At 37.7% G+C, this 18,642-nt stretch overlaps 1 protein-coding gene and 1 pseudogene across 1 annotated transcript; both read left to right on the top strand.

Annotated features, from left to right (window-relative positions):
* Positions 1-423: 423 nt before the first annotated feature.
* On the top strand, positions 424-2,532 carry LOC147854377 (uncharacterized; annotated as a pseudogene).
* A 2,852-nt stretch (positions 2,533-5,384) lies between these two features.
* Positions 5,385-9,005, top strand: LOC147854376 (pentatricopeptide repeat-containing protein At5g27110-like). Its single transcript, XM_087331540.1, has one exon. The coding sequence runs from the start codon at positions 5,385-5,387 to the stop codon at positions 9,003-9,005; it is 3,621 nt and encodes a 1,206-aa protein (XP_087187666.1).
* Positions 9,006-18,642: the final 9,637 nt, after the last annotated feature.

Genomic DNA, 18,642 nt, shown 5'->3' with positions numbered 1-18,642 from the left:
TATACATCCATAGAACGTAATATTCGTGTTCGTGGAGGCATCCAAACGTTTGAATACGTTTGGAAACGAACACGTTTGAAACGGGAAAAATGCGTGGTCCTTTTTTTTTCCCCTTTTTTGGTATTCTTTTTTAAGAGATGTTGCTTCTCTGTTTCTCTGTGTCGCTCCCTCTCCCCCCCTTCTCTCTCTCTCTCTCTCTCTCTCTCTCTCTCTCTCTCTCTCTCTCTCTCTCTCTGTGTGTCTCTGTCTCTACGACTTTGTTGCAGGCCTTGCCCCAACATCTTCATTGCAACAGCTACAACATACAACTTGCCCAAATATTCCAAACTTGTATGTAAAACAGAGTTGCTTCTGTCTTCATCAGTAAGTCCTCAATTCTCTATAGCTTTGGCTCTACAATTTTTGTGAAATTTAGGTAATCAAATGGGTAGACAAAAGGGTGAAGAATGGAACCATGTCTTGATTCTTAAGAAGCATCCCAAAGATATGCATGTGATGCAATGGAAATATTGCAGCCATACTTATGTTGGTGGTCCACAACGGATTAGAGTCCACTTATTGGGATTGAGAGGACAAGGCGTGGAGAAATGTAAACATGCAAGTAATGATGTAAAACAACAAATCAAGAGATTAATGGGGATTGCAAGTGAGGAAGTTGTTTCAAATGTCGATTCACCTATTCGAAATGAAAATCAAAGTATTACTTCTGCATTGATTTCTGTAAATGAAATGCATAATGTATCTCAAGCTCAAGCATGTAGTGAAACAAGGAAAAAAATGAAATTGGATGCAAATAGTTCCTTACCAATGGCATGGAATATGCAATTAAGGAAAAATGCAGAAGAGGCAGTAGCAAGGTTATTTTATGCTGAAGATATTCCACATGGAAAAGTAGAAAGTTCATTTTTCCATGATATGCTTAAGGCTGTTGGACAAGTTGGGCCTTCTTTTAAACCACCATCTGCGTATCAATTGCGCAATAAGTATTTGAATGTAGAAATTAAATCTGTCGAACGCAATTTATCACAAATGAAAGAATATTGGAAAACATATGGATGCACAATCGTTAGTGATGGCTAGACTGATACAAGAAATAGACCGATTATTAATGTTATGGCATCATCTATGTATGGCTCAGTATTTTTGAAATCAGTGGACACAAGCGGTCATGTTAAGACTGGAGAATACATTTTTAACATTTTAAAAGATGTTATTCTCGAAGTTGGACCATTGAATGTAGTGCAAGTTTGTATGGATAACGCTACTAATTGTGTGGTGGCAGGGGAGATGATAGAAAAAGAGTGGCCATCAATTTTCTATACTAGATGCACATGCCATTGTGTAGATTTGTTATTTGAGGATATCGCCAAATTGGCTTGGATTGATAACACTTTGTGATCAGCTATGAAGATTACCGTTTTCATAACTAGAAAACAAAATGTTTTGGCAATGTTTCGAAGTTTTAGTAAAAAAGAATTGCTTAAACCTTCTAATACAAGGTTTGCATATAGTTTTATTGTTCTTTCGAATTTGCTAGATGAGAGAGTATATGGTGGTTTGAAAAGAATGATGGTCAGTGAACAATGGGGCAAATGGAAGGGATCTAGAACAAAGAAGGCTGAGGAGATAGTTACAATTATTTTTGATGCTAGATTTTGGTCAAATGTGAAGATGACAGTGACATTATGCTTACCAATTTTGAAACTACTTCGTTTAGCAGATAGGGAGGGTGCTACTATGGGATTGATTTATGATCTTACGCAACAAATGATCAAAGAAATAAATAATATGTCTTCGATAGAAATTGATCCTATGAAGCTTGATGAAATCAAACTGTGCTGCAGAAATAGATGGTCAATGTTGCAATCTCCATTATATCTTACAGGGTATGTTTTGCATCCAATATGGACTAGAAATGGTCAAGAAATAAATAATATGTTGAATACTGGTTGGATGACAACAATCATGCGTTATGCTAGTGGCAATCAAGTTTTGCAAGATGCCTTGATAGATGAGTTTTATGCTTATAGAAAACAGACATGCTATATGTTTCGTCTTCCATTTGCAAAGGATTTAAATAGAATGAAAAATCCAGTTATGTGGTGGGAAGCATTTGAAACAACTACTCCCAATTTGATGAAACTCGCAATTCGTGTGCTCTCACAAGGTTCTAGTGCATCTCCATGTGAAAGGAATTGGAATACATTTTCTCTCATACATACAAGAAGAAGAAACAGGTTATCCCCATGCCATGTGGAGAAATTAGTGTACTTGCACACTAATTTACGGCTTCTCAAGAGGATCAAAGAAAGAGGTTACACCCCATTGGAAATTACAATGGAAATGGTTAATAAAGAGGAAGATGCTGAAAGATTATTGAACTTGCAAAAAGAGCGAGAAATTTTACATACTGAAAATTCAAATGATATCCTCAATAGTATGCAAGATGAGGACATTGAAGACAGTTATGTTGTTGGTAGTAATGAGGCACATTCTAGTGAGAGTTCTCAAACAAATTTCTACGTCAATTGAACAAGTAGAATTTCTAGTAGAATTTTTTGTTAGTGTCATATTTTCTTCATATTCTCGAATATAAGCTTTATGAAATTTTGAATGTTTGATGATAGTTTATAATGACATAGTCCACTTGTTGGGATTGAGAGTGAATCATTATATTATATAATATAGACCATATTCAATCCAATCAAACGTGTCAATCCAATCCAACTTGGAGATGATTTACCATACGCGTATATATGAATCATTCGCGAATGCGAATGCACGTATGATACGTATGGTTCATTCTATGTATACATCTAATGTGCAAGGGTGGACATGTGTGAGGTGAATATAGGTACAATGATGTGAGTCCTATATTAAATGAACTTAGTAGTGGAGGATCTAGAATGTATCCACACTTAAGTACAAGTATAAAATCATATTTAAGGCTTTGAAGTCAATACACTAATTAGATTTTATGTATGCAACTACTAAGTTACACATTTGACAAAATAACTAAACCTAGTTGAGCTTGATATCTCAACAATTATTCACCCATATATATCTTATTTTCCAAATCACACCTACATACTATTGTAGTAGTGCCATACATTTTTTATTTCAGTTTCAAATAAAGAACTTACAAAATTATCAGGACTTACATCCCGCCACCCAATTATGTGATCCATGAATGGTTCATATATTTTTGAATTGCTTTCTTTTCAAAATTTGAACCCAATTTTATTATCCAACAAGGAACTAGAGAACTTACCCTATCTTTAACCTTTTATATATTTCTTGTTTCACTTGTTTCCCATGTGCTCTTCTCACATCACAATGACATAATGTTTCCCTCTAGTTTAGTTCATTGATAGGTGGCATTGTCGTTCACTCGGATTGCCATGAATGATCCAAACCAATGCCTTGCAAACTTCCTCATTGACTATGTTGATTGTCAAGTTATTGTCATAAACATTTACCCAATCCCCTTCTTCAATCTTCCTAAGATGTAGGCGATATACTTGGTCAAAAATTCGCTTGTTTTGGATTCTAGCTTACTTCAATATGTCCAATGCCAACTTTAAGTTCTCCATCCATCTTTCAAGTTATCGTATCCACATCGCTAAGAGGTCATATCTACTCATTTCATTCTCCTAGGGCATTGTCACCCCCCATGACGTGATCAACTTCTCAACAAGCATTACGAGCTTTTGATCATACATGAACTTTGAGTTGTTCTATCCACCTGCAAAGTAATGTAACAATTGAGGCCAATCTCCAACCTTCCACGCACAAGCTTTGATAAATGCTTTTACTATGGGAATGTGCCCTCGCTCAATCTTCATGATATTTAGACACAAAAGATCTTGGATCCTCTTCCTAACAAATTCCTCTTAGTGGTGTGTCTATCCTCTTCTTGGGGTGCTTCCAAAGATACCTCCCTTGTAAGGAATACATGTATTCTTGGGGTGCTTTCTTTCGAATCCTTTGGGCCTCCTCTTTAGTCCATGATGGATCTATTGTGAACCACTCGTGGACTTTATATTTGTCTTCCTTAAATGTGGAAAATGTTCATTCATCGTCTCTTTCAGATGTTGTGGGAGTCATCTTAAAGAAATATAGTTCATCATCAAGTCCTCTTCTACAAACTCCTTGTCGTCCTCTTCGTATCTAACCCTAGAAAACACGACAACCATGTGTCATGTGTCAAATTTCCAAGTTAAGTGATTTAATATAGGCTATTTAGCATAACATAACTATATCCGGCATCAAGTACCCGAAAATCATTCCAAGGATCGGAAGATAGTCTACTTTGATGGCAACTTCTCCTCCAATCAAGTAATCATAGTCGACCTTAACAACTAACACAATTTCCCATAGCTCTCTCTTTACTTGAGCATAATTCCTCTATATTTCAATTAATGCCTTTTCCCCATATCGAGTTTTTTACAACAACTTTGGTTGAAACTCGGAAGTTGCTCAGTGTGCTACACAAAACTCACATGATATTTGAATCCATATCAATAGATAATAATACCGAACGTAGAGAAGGATGAAATTTGATAGTAATGTAGGATCGTTGGTGTGGCAAAAACAATCCATCCTCGTAAATTTCCCCAATGACAAAAGACATCCATCGTAATGCAACGGGATTTTCCTACTTAGAGTAAAATCTGTGGTCGGGGATTCGAAAATATGCTTTTGATTTGATGCTTGTCCTTCATTTTTTGATTCAATCACTCATTCTATTATATGTATGTATGTATGTTGTATGTATGTATGTATGTATGTATGTATGTATGTATGTATGTATGTATGTATGTAATCATGATTATTGTTTTGTAGTCTTAGAAATATGGATGCATAAGTTTTTACTTTTCTGAAACATTTGAATGAAATGCTACTCTGTTTCTGCTCCGAGGCCAGATTCTCATGGATGGATGTTTAGACCATGACCTGAAGAACGAAACGGTTACTTGCTACCCGCAAAGATGAGTATGAATAGAATGTATGCTTAGATGTGGTGTAATAAGGAAAGGGTGCAGTTTCTCGATGACAATATTTGAGGAAGATTCAGTGTTCATAATGTGATTGGCAATGTAATTTATGAGGAAAGATTCCACGTTCATAATGTGATTTGCAATGTAATTTATGAGGAATATCTCACCTCCTAAGGTGGGTTTTCGCATTGGAAACATGAGGAAGATTTAATCTTTGTAATGTGACTTTATAATGCATGCATAAGATTTCACCTTTAGTCACTGTGTCCAAGGATTGTGCCAAAAATAAGGAAGTATAATAATCAAGGGCATGAATTTCAGTTGATGTTCTAAAAGAAGGGTTATTGATGTTCTATCCCGAAGTTTAATCAGTATGTATGCGAAATGCGGTGTAGCATAATAAAGCGATTCATTGATGAAAAGCACGATGAAGATTTCACTTTTGCAGCTTTACTCAAGGATTGTTCCAAAAGGAAGGATGTTTTTCAAGGCCATAAATTGCACGTTGATATTCTCAAAAAAGGGTTACTTGGAAAAAGCCCTTACCTATCCAGCAGTTTAATCAGTATGTATGCAAAATGTGGTTTACTTGAGAAAGCTCAGGAAGTACTTGATGAGATCCCCATTCGCAACGTAGTGTCTTGGAATGCACTAATTTCAGGTCATGCTCAACAGGGGCAAATTTATGAAACATTGAATTGTTTTGGACAGATGAAAAAAGAGGGCATATCTCCAAATGCAATCACTTTCATTTGCATCTTGAAGGCATGTGGCAATGTAGAATCTATTGACAAAGGTGAAGAAATTCATGACGAAATTGTAGTTAGGGGCTTGGTAGACAAAGATGTGGCCCTTGGTACTGCTATTGTGGATATGTATGTAAAATGTGGTGCTCTTGCAAGAGCAAAAGAGGCGCTTGAACAACTGCCTGTTCGAAATACAATAACTTGGAATGCATTAATTTCAGGGTATGCCCAACATGGGCAAGGTCATGAAGCATTGAATTGCTATGAAAGGATGAAAAGTGAGGGCCTCTCTTCTGATATTGTCACGTACATTTGCATCTTGAAGGTGTGTGGCAAAACAAAAGATTTAGAAAAGGGCACAGAACTTCATAATCAGATTCTGAATAGGGGGTTCATAGGCAAGGATGTAATGCTTGGTAATGCTTTGGTGGATATGTATGCCAAATGTGGCATGCTTGCAAGAGCTGAAGAAATGCTTAACGAGCTTCCATCTCGAAATGTAGTTACTTGGAATGCTCTCATTACTGGACATGCTCAACAAGAACGTGGTCTTGATGCATTGGAGTGCTTTGAACGTATGCAAATTGAGGGTCTCTCTCCAGACGAGATAACTTTTATTTGCATCTTGAAGGTATGTGGTCAGATTAGAGCTTTAGATAAAGGGAAACAAATTCATGAAAAAGTCATGACACGAAGCTTGTTGGAGAAGGATATTATGCTTGGAAATTCTTTGGTGGATATGTATGCAAAATGTGGCGAGCTTGCAAATGCACATCTGGTGCTTGAGAAGCTTCATGTTCGCAACATAGGTTCTTGGTCTGCGCTGATTGCGGGATATGCACAGCAAGAGAAAGGTCACGAAGCATTGAATTGTTACGAACAAATGGAAGGTGAGGGCCTTCTTCCAGATGCAGTAACCTTCATTTTCATCTTAAAGGCATGTGGTATCGTAGGAGCTATAGAAAAGGGCAAACAAATACATGAAAACATCTTGAAGAAGGGTTTGCTAGAGGAAAATATTGCGCTTGGCACTGCATTGGTCGACATGTATGCCAAATGTAGTGCACTCTCAAAAGCTCACCAAGTACTAGAAGAGCTTCCTGCTCGAAACATAATTATGTGGTCTGCATTAATTACAGGGTATGTTCGAAAAGGTAATGGAAAAGAAGCTCTGAATTACTTTGAATGCATGAAATATGAGGGTCTGTTTCCAGATGCAATTACCTTTATTTGCATCTTGAAGCCTTGTGGCACCATGGGAAATATAGATATGGGGAAGAAAATTCATGAGGAGATTGTAAAAAGGTGCATGCTTGATAAACATACTGAGCTTGGCACTGCTTTGGTAGATATGTACTCAAAATGTGGCGAACTTGCAATAGCGCAAGAATTGCTTAAAGAAGTTTCTTTTCGAGATGTCTCAGGTTGGAATGCACTGATTGAAGGATATGCCCAGTATGGGGAATTTCAGGAAGCATTGAACTGTTTGCAACAGATGGAAGATGAAGGACTTTCTCCAAATGCTGTCACTTTTATTTGCATCTTGCAAGCTTGTGGCAGCATGAGTGCTATAGATGAGGGCAAAAGAATTCATGAAATGATTTTGCAGAGGGGCTTGTCAGAGAAACATATTGTTCTTGGCACTGCTCTGGTAAATATGTATGCCAAATGTGGTGTGCTTAGTAAAGCACAAGAAGTGCTCCAAGAAGTAATTGCTCGGGATGTAGTATCTTGGAACACTCTAATTTCGGGCTATGCACAACAGGGGCAATATGAGGAAGCATTGAACTCATTGGAACGTATGTTGTGCGAGAGCTTCTCTCCAGATATGGTCACCTTGATTTGCATATTGAAAGCTTGTTGTAGCAAAGAAGCTATAGTGAAAGGTAAACAAATTCATGTCATTAGTTTTTATTTTGAGATGGATACTGTGCTGGGAAATGCTTTGGTTGATATGTATGCCAAATGTGGTGTGCTTGCAAAAGCAGAGCTAGTGTTCAAAGAGCTTCCCATTCAGAGTATACTCTCTTGGAATACACTGATTGTAGGATATGTCCAACAAGGGCAAGGCTATGAAGCACTGAACTGTTTTGAGAGGATGCAAAGTGAGGGATTATTTCCAGATGTTGTTACTTTCACTTGTGTCTTGATGGCTTGTGGGAATTCCTTAGCTATGGATAAAGGCAAGCAAATTCATGGACAAGTTCTAAGTAGAGGCTTGTTGGAGACGGATATTGTGCTCGGTGATGCTTTGGTGAATATGTATGTCAAATATGGTGTGGTTTCAAAAGCACATAAGGTGCTTAAACAACTTCGTTATCGAGATGTAGTCACTTGGAATGCACTAATTGGAGGATATGCCCAACAGGGCTTGTGCCATGAAGCATTCAAGTGTTTAAAACAAATGCAAAGTGAGGGTCTCTGTCCCGATGCTGTCACCTTTATTTTCACCTTGAAAGCATGTGGCAATTCAGGATCTATAGAGAGGGGTGAGAAAATCCACAAAGAGATTGTGAATCAGAGCTTACTAAAGAAAGACGTTTTGGTCGGAAATGCACTAGTTGATATGTATGCCAAATGTGGGATGCTCGTAAAGGCGCAACAAGTGATTGAGGAGCTCCTTATTCGGGATGTAGTTTCTTGGAACACACTAATAGCGAGGTATGCTGAACATGGGAAAGGTGATGAAGCATTGATTTGTTTCAAAAGAATGCAAAGTGAGGGTATTTCTCCAGATCAGGTGACGTTTCTCTGTGTTCTAAGTGCATGTAGTCATTCAGGGCTATTGGATGAAGCTGAAATGCTTTATGGAAATATGAGTAAAAAATATGGAGTCAATCCAAACATAGAGCACCATACCTGTATGGTATTGGCTTTTGGGTGTGGAGGGCACTTTGATAAGGTGATGTCAGTGATTAAGGCAATGCCATCTTCAGATTATCCCGCCATTTGGCTTGCGTTATTGGGAGTTTGTAAAAAATGGGGAAATTTGAAACTTGGACAATTAGCATTTGACCAGGCATTACAACTGGATAATTGTTGTGCTGCCGCATATATCCTTATGGTTGATATCTTTGCACTTGCTGGCATGCAAGCCGACGTCAAAAAAATTGAGTCAATGCAAATGAAGTACGTGTCATCGAAGAAAAAGCATGGAAATAATGTGGGTGATGTTGAGGCAATAGGAATGAAAGTACAAAGTAATGCAAATGAAGCACGCGGCGTTTCAATGAAGAAGGAGAATAATCTGCTAGTTTGAGGCAATGTGAAATGCAGTACATGGCATGGAAAAAGAAGCAAGGAAAGTTATATGTATGTTGTTGAGGCAATGCAAATGTAGTCTGTAAATGGGATGGAAGAAGCAAGGAAAGTATTGTCCTACAATGCATGCTTCCAGAAGTACACTTGGAGGCGTAACTCTTGCGACAATGCAAATGAAGTACTTGGAAGCAAGGGAAATAATGTGTATGTTGTTGAGGGAATGCGAATGACATACACAGCACATAAGAAGCAAGGAAAGTCTTGTCCTTCATAGAATGCACTCTTCCTGAAGTACACTTGTTGCGATGTGTATGAAGTATGTGGCATCAAAGAAGATGCAAGGAAAAAAAATGTGTATGTTGTTGAGGCAATGTGAATGAAGTACATAGCATCGAAGAATCAAGGGAGGTCTTGTCCTAGAATGCACTCTTTCTGAAGTATACTTGGAGGTTCAACTCTTGTGGCAATGATGACACAATTGGCAAATTCTTTCCTCTAGAGGCATTCATTCACATCTGCCAAGCGCAATGTCTAACTTATGTGATGAAGTTCACAGTTGCCTTATCATGTTGCGGAGCGCATAGGATAGATGTTTGTCCATATAAGATGGCCTAATGATGAACCTATCCTCATCGTGTATAAAGTGTCTTATAGTGGGCCATCTTCCTATCAAATGATATTTTGGGCTGATCCATGTTATCTTATTTTCCAAGTTAATAATGTTAGTTTGGATCTCTCTATTATTTTCCACCTTCGTCATGTTTAGATGGGGACAATCTGAGCTTATGCCATGTGTCTCAAACCATTGTTGCATTTCAGCATGCCAATAATGAATATGTCCATGTTCAACAAGTTGTTTTGATGACATAAGTGCCAACCTTGAGTATCTTCCTTTAGGGAGCTCCCAAAGCCGATGGATACATGTCACTGATCAAAATAATGCTACCATGGGCCACTAATGCTTTGCTCCGTATAATGCAGGCAATAATTGAAACTAAAGGTCTCTCTAAATCTTTCCAATTATTTGCCTTGGTTAAGACTCGGTCCCATGTGTCAATTCCATGGAGAAGAGTTTGTGTCACAAGTGTACCAAATAGCCAATTTTAGTTCGTGGGTCATGGAATTGCAAATGTGCACAATGTGAATGAAGTACGCAATATGGAAGAAGCAAGGGAATCTAGTCCATCCTAGAATGCACTATTGTTGAACTACACTTGGAGCTTGGAGGTGTAACTCTCGTTGCAATGTGAATGAAATACATGGCATCAAAGAAGATACAAGGAAAATAATGTGTATGTTGTTGAGGCAAAGTGAATGAAGTACATGGCATAGAAGAAGTAGCCTTGTTCTAGAATGCACTCTTTCTTAAGTATACTTGGAGGTGTAACTCATGCATGTAGTCTATTATGACACTCTTGAAGGTAAAGAAATTCTAGGTCCTCCCATGTCTCAAAAGAGTGTCAAGACACTAGCTCCAGTGTGTACTAAGACTATAGTCTTTGCCTCTCCATTGTCACATCTGTCATTGGAGTAAAGCAACACAATTCTCCCTTGACCAGACCATGTCTATTATGCCACTCTTGAAGGTAAAGAAACTCTAGGTCATCCCATGTGTCAAAAGATTGTCAAGGCAATAGCTCCGGTGTCTACTGCACCTATACTCTTTGCCTCTTCATTGTCACATCGGAGTAAAGCAACACAATTCACCCTTAACTAGATCGTACATTGTTTGTGGGTATCACTTGACCATGTTGTTTTAACTTTAATTGTGCATTTAGAATGTGTATTTGTAGGTGAGCAAGTTCTTTTTACCCCATCATTGAGATTCATTTGTCTCTACTTCATGAAAGGCAAGCAAGGCTTAATGAGTGCGTATCTCATAATGCCTTTTAAGGGATGATGGCATTGATGTTCTCATCGTATAGATAGAAATACTAGCTTTGTGTTCATGGCCCATACATCTAACTCAATTCACCAAAACTAGAAGGCTTGTAAACAAGTTTCAGTTAGTCGTTTTAGATAAAAAAATGTGTATATCTTGATTAATTAAGTTGAAAAGCTACATGAAGGAAAGAGGATCTTAGTGAATGTAAAGAAGAGAGAATGAGAATCATAAGATAGCCCCAAACTTAGGGCAACCAAAGTCCTCGTTTACATTAGAGTTCTTGCCCTTTTACACAAGTTGGAAACTCTAAAGTGTCCCTTCACATTCCAAGCCCATTGACCATTCATTGTTCCTACATAATAAAGCATTATGTTTCTCCACAAATTACATTGTAACCATGTTTCTTACATACATTTGACCTATGACTAATAGTTGAGATTTAAAATACTAAAGCCTTTTAGGGTTTGTTACAACCTATGAAATATGACATTATTTCTTTTAACATGCATATGTGTGCCTTCTTTTTCTGGTTCATTTGGGGTTCAATCTTTTGTTACAAAGAAATTAAATTATGGGAGCTATGGCTCGACATGATTCTCCTTTTAGCCTTTCCAACCAACTCTATCTGCTCCATGCACCCTAACATCACATATAGCAAAGTGATCTTTAAAGAATTTCACAACCGTTACGTTTCAAACAAGGGAGTGTGCATTCTTTGATTCTCTTCGTGCCTACCTCTAATAATAAAATTTTACTCTTTTTTTCTCTCTTTCATATGTGGTGTCGTCTCAAGGTGGACATCACTGAAAGCATATCTATTGATCAACAAAATTCTACCTTCATGTTGATGTTGTGAGAAAAAGAATCCGGACCACCGTATACCCTATCAGTAGTGAACCCAACAAGAGTTGTTGTCAATCACTCTTGAGGCACTAGTGTCACAACCTTATTTCCAAACACTTTTGAGGCCCTTGAGGCATTTGCAAACACTATCAAACTCATTTCCCCATGTTAACCCTCAATTAAGAGATTGATTAGGTCTTAAGAATAACTTGAAGTTTAAACATACACACTTAATAACAAAGACAAACAATATGTATATTAATAATGACTCTGTCTTGATTAATATAAGTGCTTACAATACACATGCAAGAAGGAAGCGTGATTAAGGTATAACTATTTAGTTCTTAACCTTAATTTCTCAACTCACTTAAGTGAAAGGTTAAGGAAGAGGGAGGAGAGAGCTCAAGCTCAAGCTATTAGAGGATCTAAAACTGAAGAGGGAGAAGAAGAACTACAAAAGTCACCAAAAGTGACTTTTTACAATGAGGTTTGGCCTCTTTCACAATGGGGTGGCCCTTTGACCTAGAGCATTTAAGGGAGTTTTTGTTCTATTCCTCTTTTCTCTAATGTTCCATTGAGGTCGGTGTCAATGCCAACCCCAATGCCTTCATGAATCTTATTACATATGACGAGTACTTAACATATAGCTTAATAGTGTCGAGTATATACTATATGTAACATGATCCACCAAGACATTACCATTGATATTAAAGAACATGCATGGGACCAATAAAATATGAACACAACAAAGTTGGCCTTAGAGCCTTAGGCCCAATGGTCATCCTAATATGAAAGGGATCAATATATTTGTAAAAGAGCTATAAAGGTCACTTTTGTGCATCTCTTCATCTCTTCATCTTGAGCTTTCTTTCCTTTAACCTAAGCTACAACTCTCTCTCTCACACTCAAAGGTCTTTGTAAGTTCACTCCGGCCATTGTTTTCAACATTCTATAGCTCGTTGCAAAGTTCTTTTAGAGAGTTTTCTAAAGAATGTTCATTTACTGAATTCCATTACTATGGTGAGAAGTTATGAGCATTTTCATCTGCAACCATCTTTGCCCCACGGTTCCTCAAACACAAGGTAGATTTTGAAGCCCTAAATCAAGTGAAAGGTACATTCTCTCTCCATCCCTCTCTGTCTCTCTCTTCTCGTAGGGTTTGTCCCTATAATGGCAAACACTCGTAAAGCCGCTGCAAAGTTCGGGGGTATGATTGATAATGAGCTGAGATCACCAACAAATCTCGATTCCAATGCAATGGACAAAATGCCTATGAGTCACTTGATTTCTCTTCAAGAAACCATAAACAAGCAAGGTGAAGAGATTAGGATGTTAATGAAAAAGAATTCTAAGTTCCAAAGTGTTGTCATTGAGAATGAAAGTCTTAAGCAAGTGGTTGCAAAGCTTCAAGAAGAGATTCAAGAATGTAAAAGAGCTTCTTTTGAGCCTTAACAAGATTGAGTTAAAGGAAACATTAAAAGAAGAAAAATTGGACATGATGAGGCGGGATGTAAGTGAGATGAAAAATCTATGTACAATGAAGTCATGGGCCGATGTATGTGGTGGGGATGTGGTATCAAACTCATCTAATATGCATGTGATGCATTAAGAGAAGAATATAGAAAGCATAGATGTATGAGAATTGAAAGAACGTGAACGACGATCAAAGAACATTGTCGTCTGTGGGATTAAAGAAGAGAGTATGGAAACACTCGCATCCCTTGGAAAGGCCATTAACACGTTCGCGTTCAGAAGTGGAAGGATCGCGCATTCCACTTTTAGATTCCCTTTATAGTCACACAATTTTAGCTTGTTGTGAAATATGACGTGCACCAGTATCACATGATAAACCACATAGGGTGAATTTATTGATTTATTAATCGGATACATCTCTATACCATGAGAACATGCTATTTATTGGAGAAAATATAAATGTACTAGATTTATTCTTGCAATGTTTACAAATTTAGGGTTGGTTTTTACCGCGCATTCATTTTATACAAATTAATTATTTGACTAAAGCATTAACAAACAAGAATTCCATTTTTGCGAGATGTTAATAGCATAGGTTTACAGTGGTTAAACTTTCCAAGAGAGGTGTATATGCTATTTGAGAAATTGATATTTACATATTATTGAATACAATATATAATGACTAATAGTTAGTAAAGATCATTAGGATATAATACCAAATGTATATGTTCATGACAACACATGAAAATTAGAAGTAGAAAGCGTACTCATAACTACTGGTTTACATTACATTAGACATACAATAATATACCCAAAACATATATGACTATTGTTAAGGTATAGGTAGTGCTAAATTTTTGGGTGCCATAATAGAGATAACTCTCTGGAATTAACGTTAAAGCATGCATTACAATTTTCATTTGATTGTCTACACATAAACACTAAATCAAGAGGTTAAACACATATATACAAATGGAGTAATAATAATCTAGCCCTCCATACATCCAGTCCAGACAACCATCAACCATCAACCATAGAAACATGATTATTGTTGTACAATCCCCTCTTATAAAGCAAATACTCCCCAATATCTACAATGCCTCCTTCAGTCCCCGTAAATGTTATTTATCATAGTTATTCTATAAGTATAATAAATTCAAAAAGTGATTGGCAATAGCAAACATGGAACTAAGTTTTATAAACACAATTGATGGGTAAATATGAAGAATGAACATACATTTTCTTTGATCTTAACTATATACTTAGATGATAGTCCAACAAATTTAATAAATATGTGCCACAAGATATAAATATAGCAACACATTAATTAAAACATAATATAACACCATATAAACAAATAAATTGGATCATATTAGGAAATAGAATTGATTAAAAGATCTTGATTAGAAGTAAATACATTAAAAGTTTTTTTATACACTCTAACTACATCGCTAGGAGAGTATCCATATCATTGGATACATCATCAATCGGTGAACTATCATCCACTTTTAGCGCAGTAGTATCCACTCCAGATAGACTCGCTACCGTGGGGTCCTCCGTTAAGTCATCGTCAAGCTCTACGAGTTCCCTAGGTTCACCGGCCAAAGGAGGAATCGGCTCATAGGAGGCAGGCTGAAAATGTTCGGTATCTGCCATATGTTTGGCCCCTACCTCCTCATCTTGATCGGGGCATTCCCAAAGCGCGCGAAGCCTCATGTTGATGAAGTTCACTTGCTCCTCATCTTTCTCCAATGCAACCGAATTTCCGAAAAGCTTCAAAGCACATGCTGAAGTGGTGCATAAACACCATATATAAGAAATAATGAGTATTATCATAGGTCTAAATATAAATAAAACCTTCAACACATTAAGGAAAATTATTTGACCATTTACCTGTGCTAGAAAACAAGTCCAATATCCAGTCATTTTCATTCGAAAACATCTCCACAAGGCGTATCATTAAATGTTGGGGCTTCTGGTAGGGATTCACAAGCCCACGCTAAGTCGTGGTCACATGTCGAAGCTTCCGTGTCACGACTGGATATACGAGCAGGTTAGAGCATCCCACCTCATTCGAATGCTCCTTGATTCTTTGCTTCTTGATCTCGTCATAATAACCAACTGTTATATATTCCATTGCGTTGACGAACCGAAAAGTCGGTCCCCTATTTATGTTGGTTTTAATCCAGACCATTGACAAAAAAGTTATAAGCAGTTTAAATTATAATATATAATTCCTATTGAGATACAGTGCTTTCGATAAAATCCTTACCAAGCAAGGTTCTCAATTCCATGGCAACAAGATCTCAACGCTTGAGCCATGGAATATCCCTGATCCATGCTATGAAATATTACAATTCTCCACAAGGAAGCAGTGGTCAAGTCGGAGAAATCTTTTACCATTTTTTCCAACTGCTTGAACCTAAACGGTTCGTCATCGTAGATCGAACCAGCCATACGAAAACCGTATGGAATATCAGCTACCATTAATGTATACTCTTTCTTTGGCAGCTTCTGGATCATGTCAGCAACATCCCCACAATAAACATTGTAGTACAGATCTCTGGTGATGTCATTTCTGTGGCTAAACTTCTTGAAGGTGCCGTTATCTTCCACCTCAAACGCCCTTACCAAGCGTCGATCCTTCTCTTTTCTGGCCCTTTCAAGATGCGCAAGAAAGGATGTTGGAAAGTCATGTATATCCTTTATTTCACCATGCCTCTTACTCCGACATGGTTTCTAAAAAATAAGACATCAACAAAGTTATAGTGATACACGGGATGGACCACCACAAATCGATCAAACAAAGAGTTATACTCACCCAATCCTTAAATGCAATGAAATATTTCAATAACGCCTTGCGTTATCGGATATTCTTCAGTCACTTGTTCCCATGATAAGCAACCTAGTTGCTTCATCATCACTTCTTGTTGGGAGACAGGTCCCTCCGGATGGTGAAGACCCGATGAGAACCGGATGAGGAGTACCCGGCTACGGAGAGCCGGATGGTGAAGACCCGGTGAGAACCGGATGAGGAGTACCCGGCTACGGAGAACCGGATGGTGTAGACCCGGTGAGAACCGGATGAGGAGTACCCGGCTACGGAGAGCCGGATGGTGAAGACTCGGTGAGGAGTGCTCACCGGATGAAGAGACATATTCGTAAATATGTTTCTGAGAGTCCATCGAGGCTATATTTGTAAATAGCCGAAAAGTCATATTAGTATAAATATGACTTAGGGAAAACTTTTGTTAGTTGTTGTCATTCTTGTTGGCGTAAGAAGAGAGTGTGTGTAACTGTGTACAGAGAGTGAGAGAGAGAGGAAAAGGTCGTTGCCTCTGTTGTAACCGCCGCCTGTGGCGAAGATCGTGAGCACGAGGTCGTTGCCTCCGTGAACTCACTGTTTTACATTCTAACATAAACACGTTCGCGTTCACAAGTGGAAGGATTGCACATTCCACTTGTAGAATCTTCTTAAAACGAAGCAAATACACCCTCTCTACAAAAATTGGATGCACTGGTATCACATGTTCCTCAACTTGATGAGAATTTGCAAATATAAAAATACATGATAGATCTACGAGTGGAGATCATTAGAAATCATGCAAGTTTAGACATGTTGATAAGTTAATGTAGGCATAATAAAGTTCAACTATGGCTCAATATGTCACTACTGTGCGACAAGGGAAACACTAACTTAAAGACTTATATTAATTAGGTAAGTTTTACAAAAATATCAGGTGTACTTGTATCCATACTAATAAAATGAGATATAATTTATACTTTGACCCATACGTGCATGTATGTAATTGTGGAAAATGTAGGATAGTGCACATTAGGATAAGTGATTGGAATAACTAACTTATTAAAGTATTCAATACTTGTATTTAAAGTTGATCTAATCTATTCCTCAGTTTGTTCATATGGGATCAAACCATATGTTTATAATTGTGGACAATGTAAGGCAGTGAACTTTAGGATAATGTCGTGGAAATAACAAACCTATTAGGCTTTCATACCTGTATTTAAAATTGATCTACTCTATTGCTTAGGTGATTCACACAAGATCAAACTCCGAACGATAACGCAACTGGAACCATTATCAACACACTACACAATCTAAGCAGCAATGGAATAGAAACATAATAGTTTTAACAATAGAAGACAAAGATCCATAATAACAACATGGACAGTTATGGCAACAATTATAGGGCCATGTTCTGTTAAGGTTAGCTTGGACCAAAATCAGCCTCAATTTAAACTAGTTCATGTTTCTCCATAAGTTTGGTAGTCAGCTATGCACGCGGTGAAACCAATGTCATAAATCTACTAATCAAGTATATAAAAATAAAATTGAAACATATAGAAGATTATAAAGAATAGAATCCACTAGGTAAAACCCAAAATTTGTATTAATAATGTGAAATCTTAACAAATCGTCAGTGTCATTTTCTTCATAGAGTCTATTACATAGCAATCAATTCATCAACGTCATTTTCTTCATCATCTTGTGTAGAACTGTCTTCGACTATACGTGCATTGGTTTCCCCTATTAGCCGAGCCAACGAAATATCTTCTATAAGCTCATCATCAAGCTCTATTAGCTCCCCCGGTTCGCCGGCTAACGGAGGAATAGGCTCTCACGAAGCAGGTTGAAACCTTTCTGTATTGGCGAGGTTCTTTGCACCGACCTCCTCATCCTGGTCTGGGCACTCCCACAAAGCCTTAATCCGCATATTAATAAATATAACTTGGTCCTCGTCCTTCTCCAATGCAACTGTATTTCTAAAAAGCTTCAATGCACATGCAGACTTAGTTCCTGTGATGTAAGTAACAAGAAGATTTAGTTGTCAAACGAAAAAAAAGGGATTGGTTATCTCAAGATCATTACCCTAGTTCGAGGAATACCTGTGCCAGAAAAGAGATCTAATATCCAGTCTCCTTCGACAGAAAACATCTCGATCAAGCGCATCATAAGTCGTTGAGGTTTTTGGTATGGGTTGACAAGTCCCCGTTCTGTCGTGGTGACATGTCGCAATTTCCGTGTCACTGCTGGATATACCAACAGATTTGAACCTCCCACTTCATTAGAATGCTCTTTGATTCTCTGTTTCTTAATTTCATCGAAGTAGCCAACCGTTATGTATTCAATGGCATTAACGAACCGAAAAGTTGGCCCTCTATTTACATTGGTCTTGATCCTATAAAAAATAATACATCGAGTTAAGAATAGATTCAACAACCTTAAGAAATGCAATATAGTGAAAGACACCTATAAATAATCCTTACCATGCAAGGTTCTCGATGCCATGGCAACGAGATCTCAAAGCTTGAGCTACCGAGTACCCTTGGTCCATACTATGAAAGACAACTATTCGCCACAAGGATGCGGTCGTTAGCTCAGCGAAATCCTTGACCATCTTCTCCAATTGTT

The sequence above is a fragment of the Azolla caroliniana genome, unplaced genomic scaffold (genome assembly GCF_043228905.1).
Source record: "Azolla caroliniana isolate FFs.n. ecotype wild unplaced genomic scaffold, voAzoCaro1.0.p SCAF_15, whole genome shotgun sequence".
NCBI classification, from domain to species: domain Eukaryota; kingdom Viridiplantae; phylum Streptophyta; class Polypodiopsida; order Salviniales; family Salviniaceae; genus Azolla; species Azolla caroliniana.
Note: the sequence above shows the minus strand (reverse complement) of the source record. Positions and strands in the feature narration are given on the sequence as shown.

Bases quoted from the DNA above. Each gene is read 5' to 3' on its own strand.
- LOC147854376 (XM_087331540.1), top strand. From the start codon at position 5,385: ATGCGGTGTAGCATAATAAAGCGATTCATTGATGAAAAGCACGATGAA.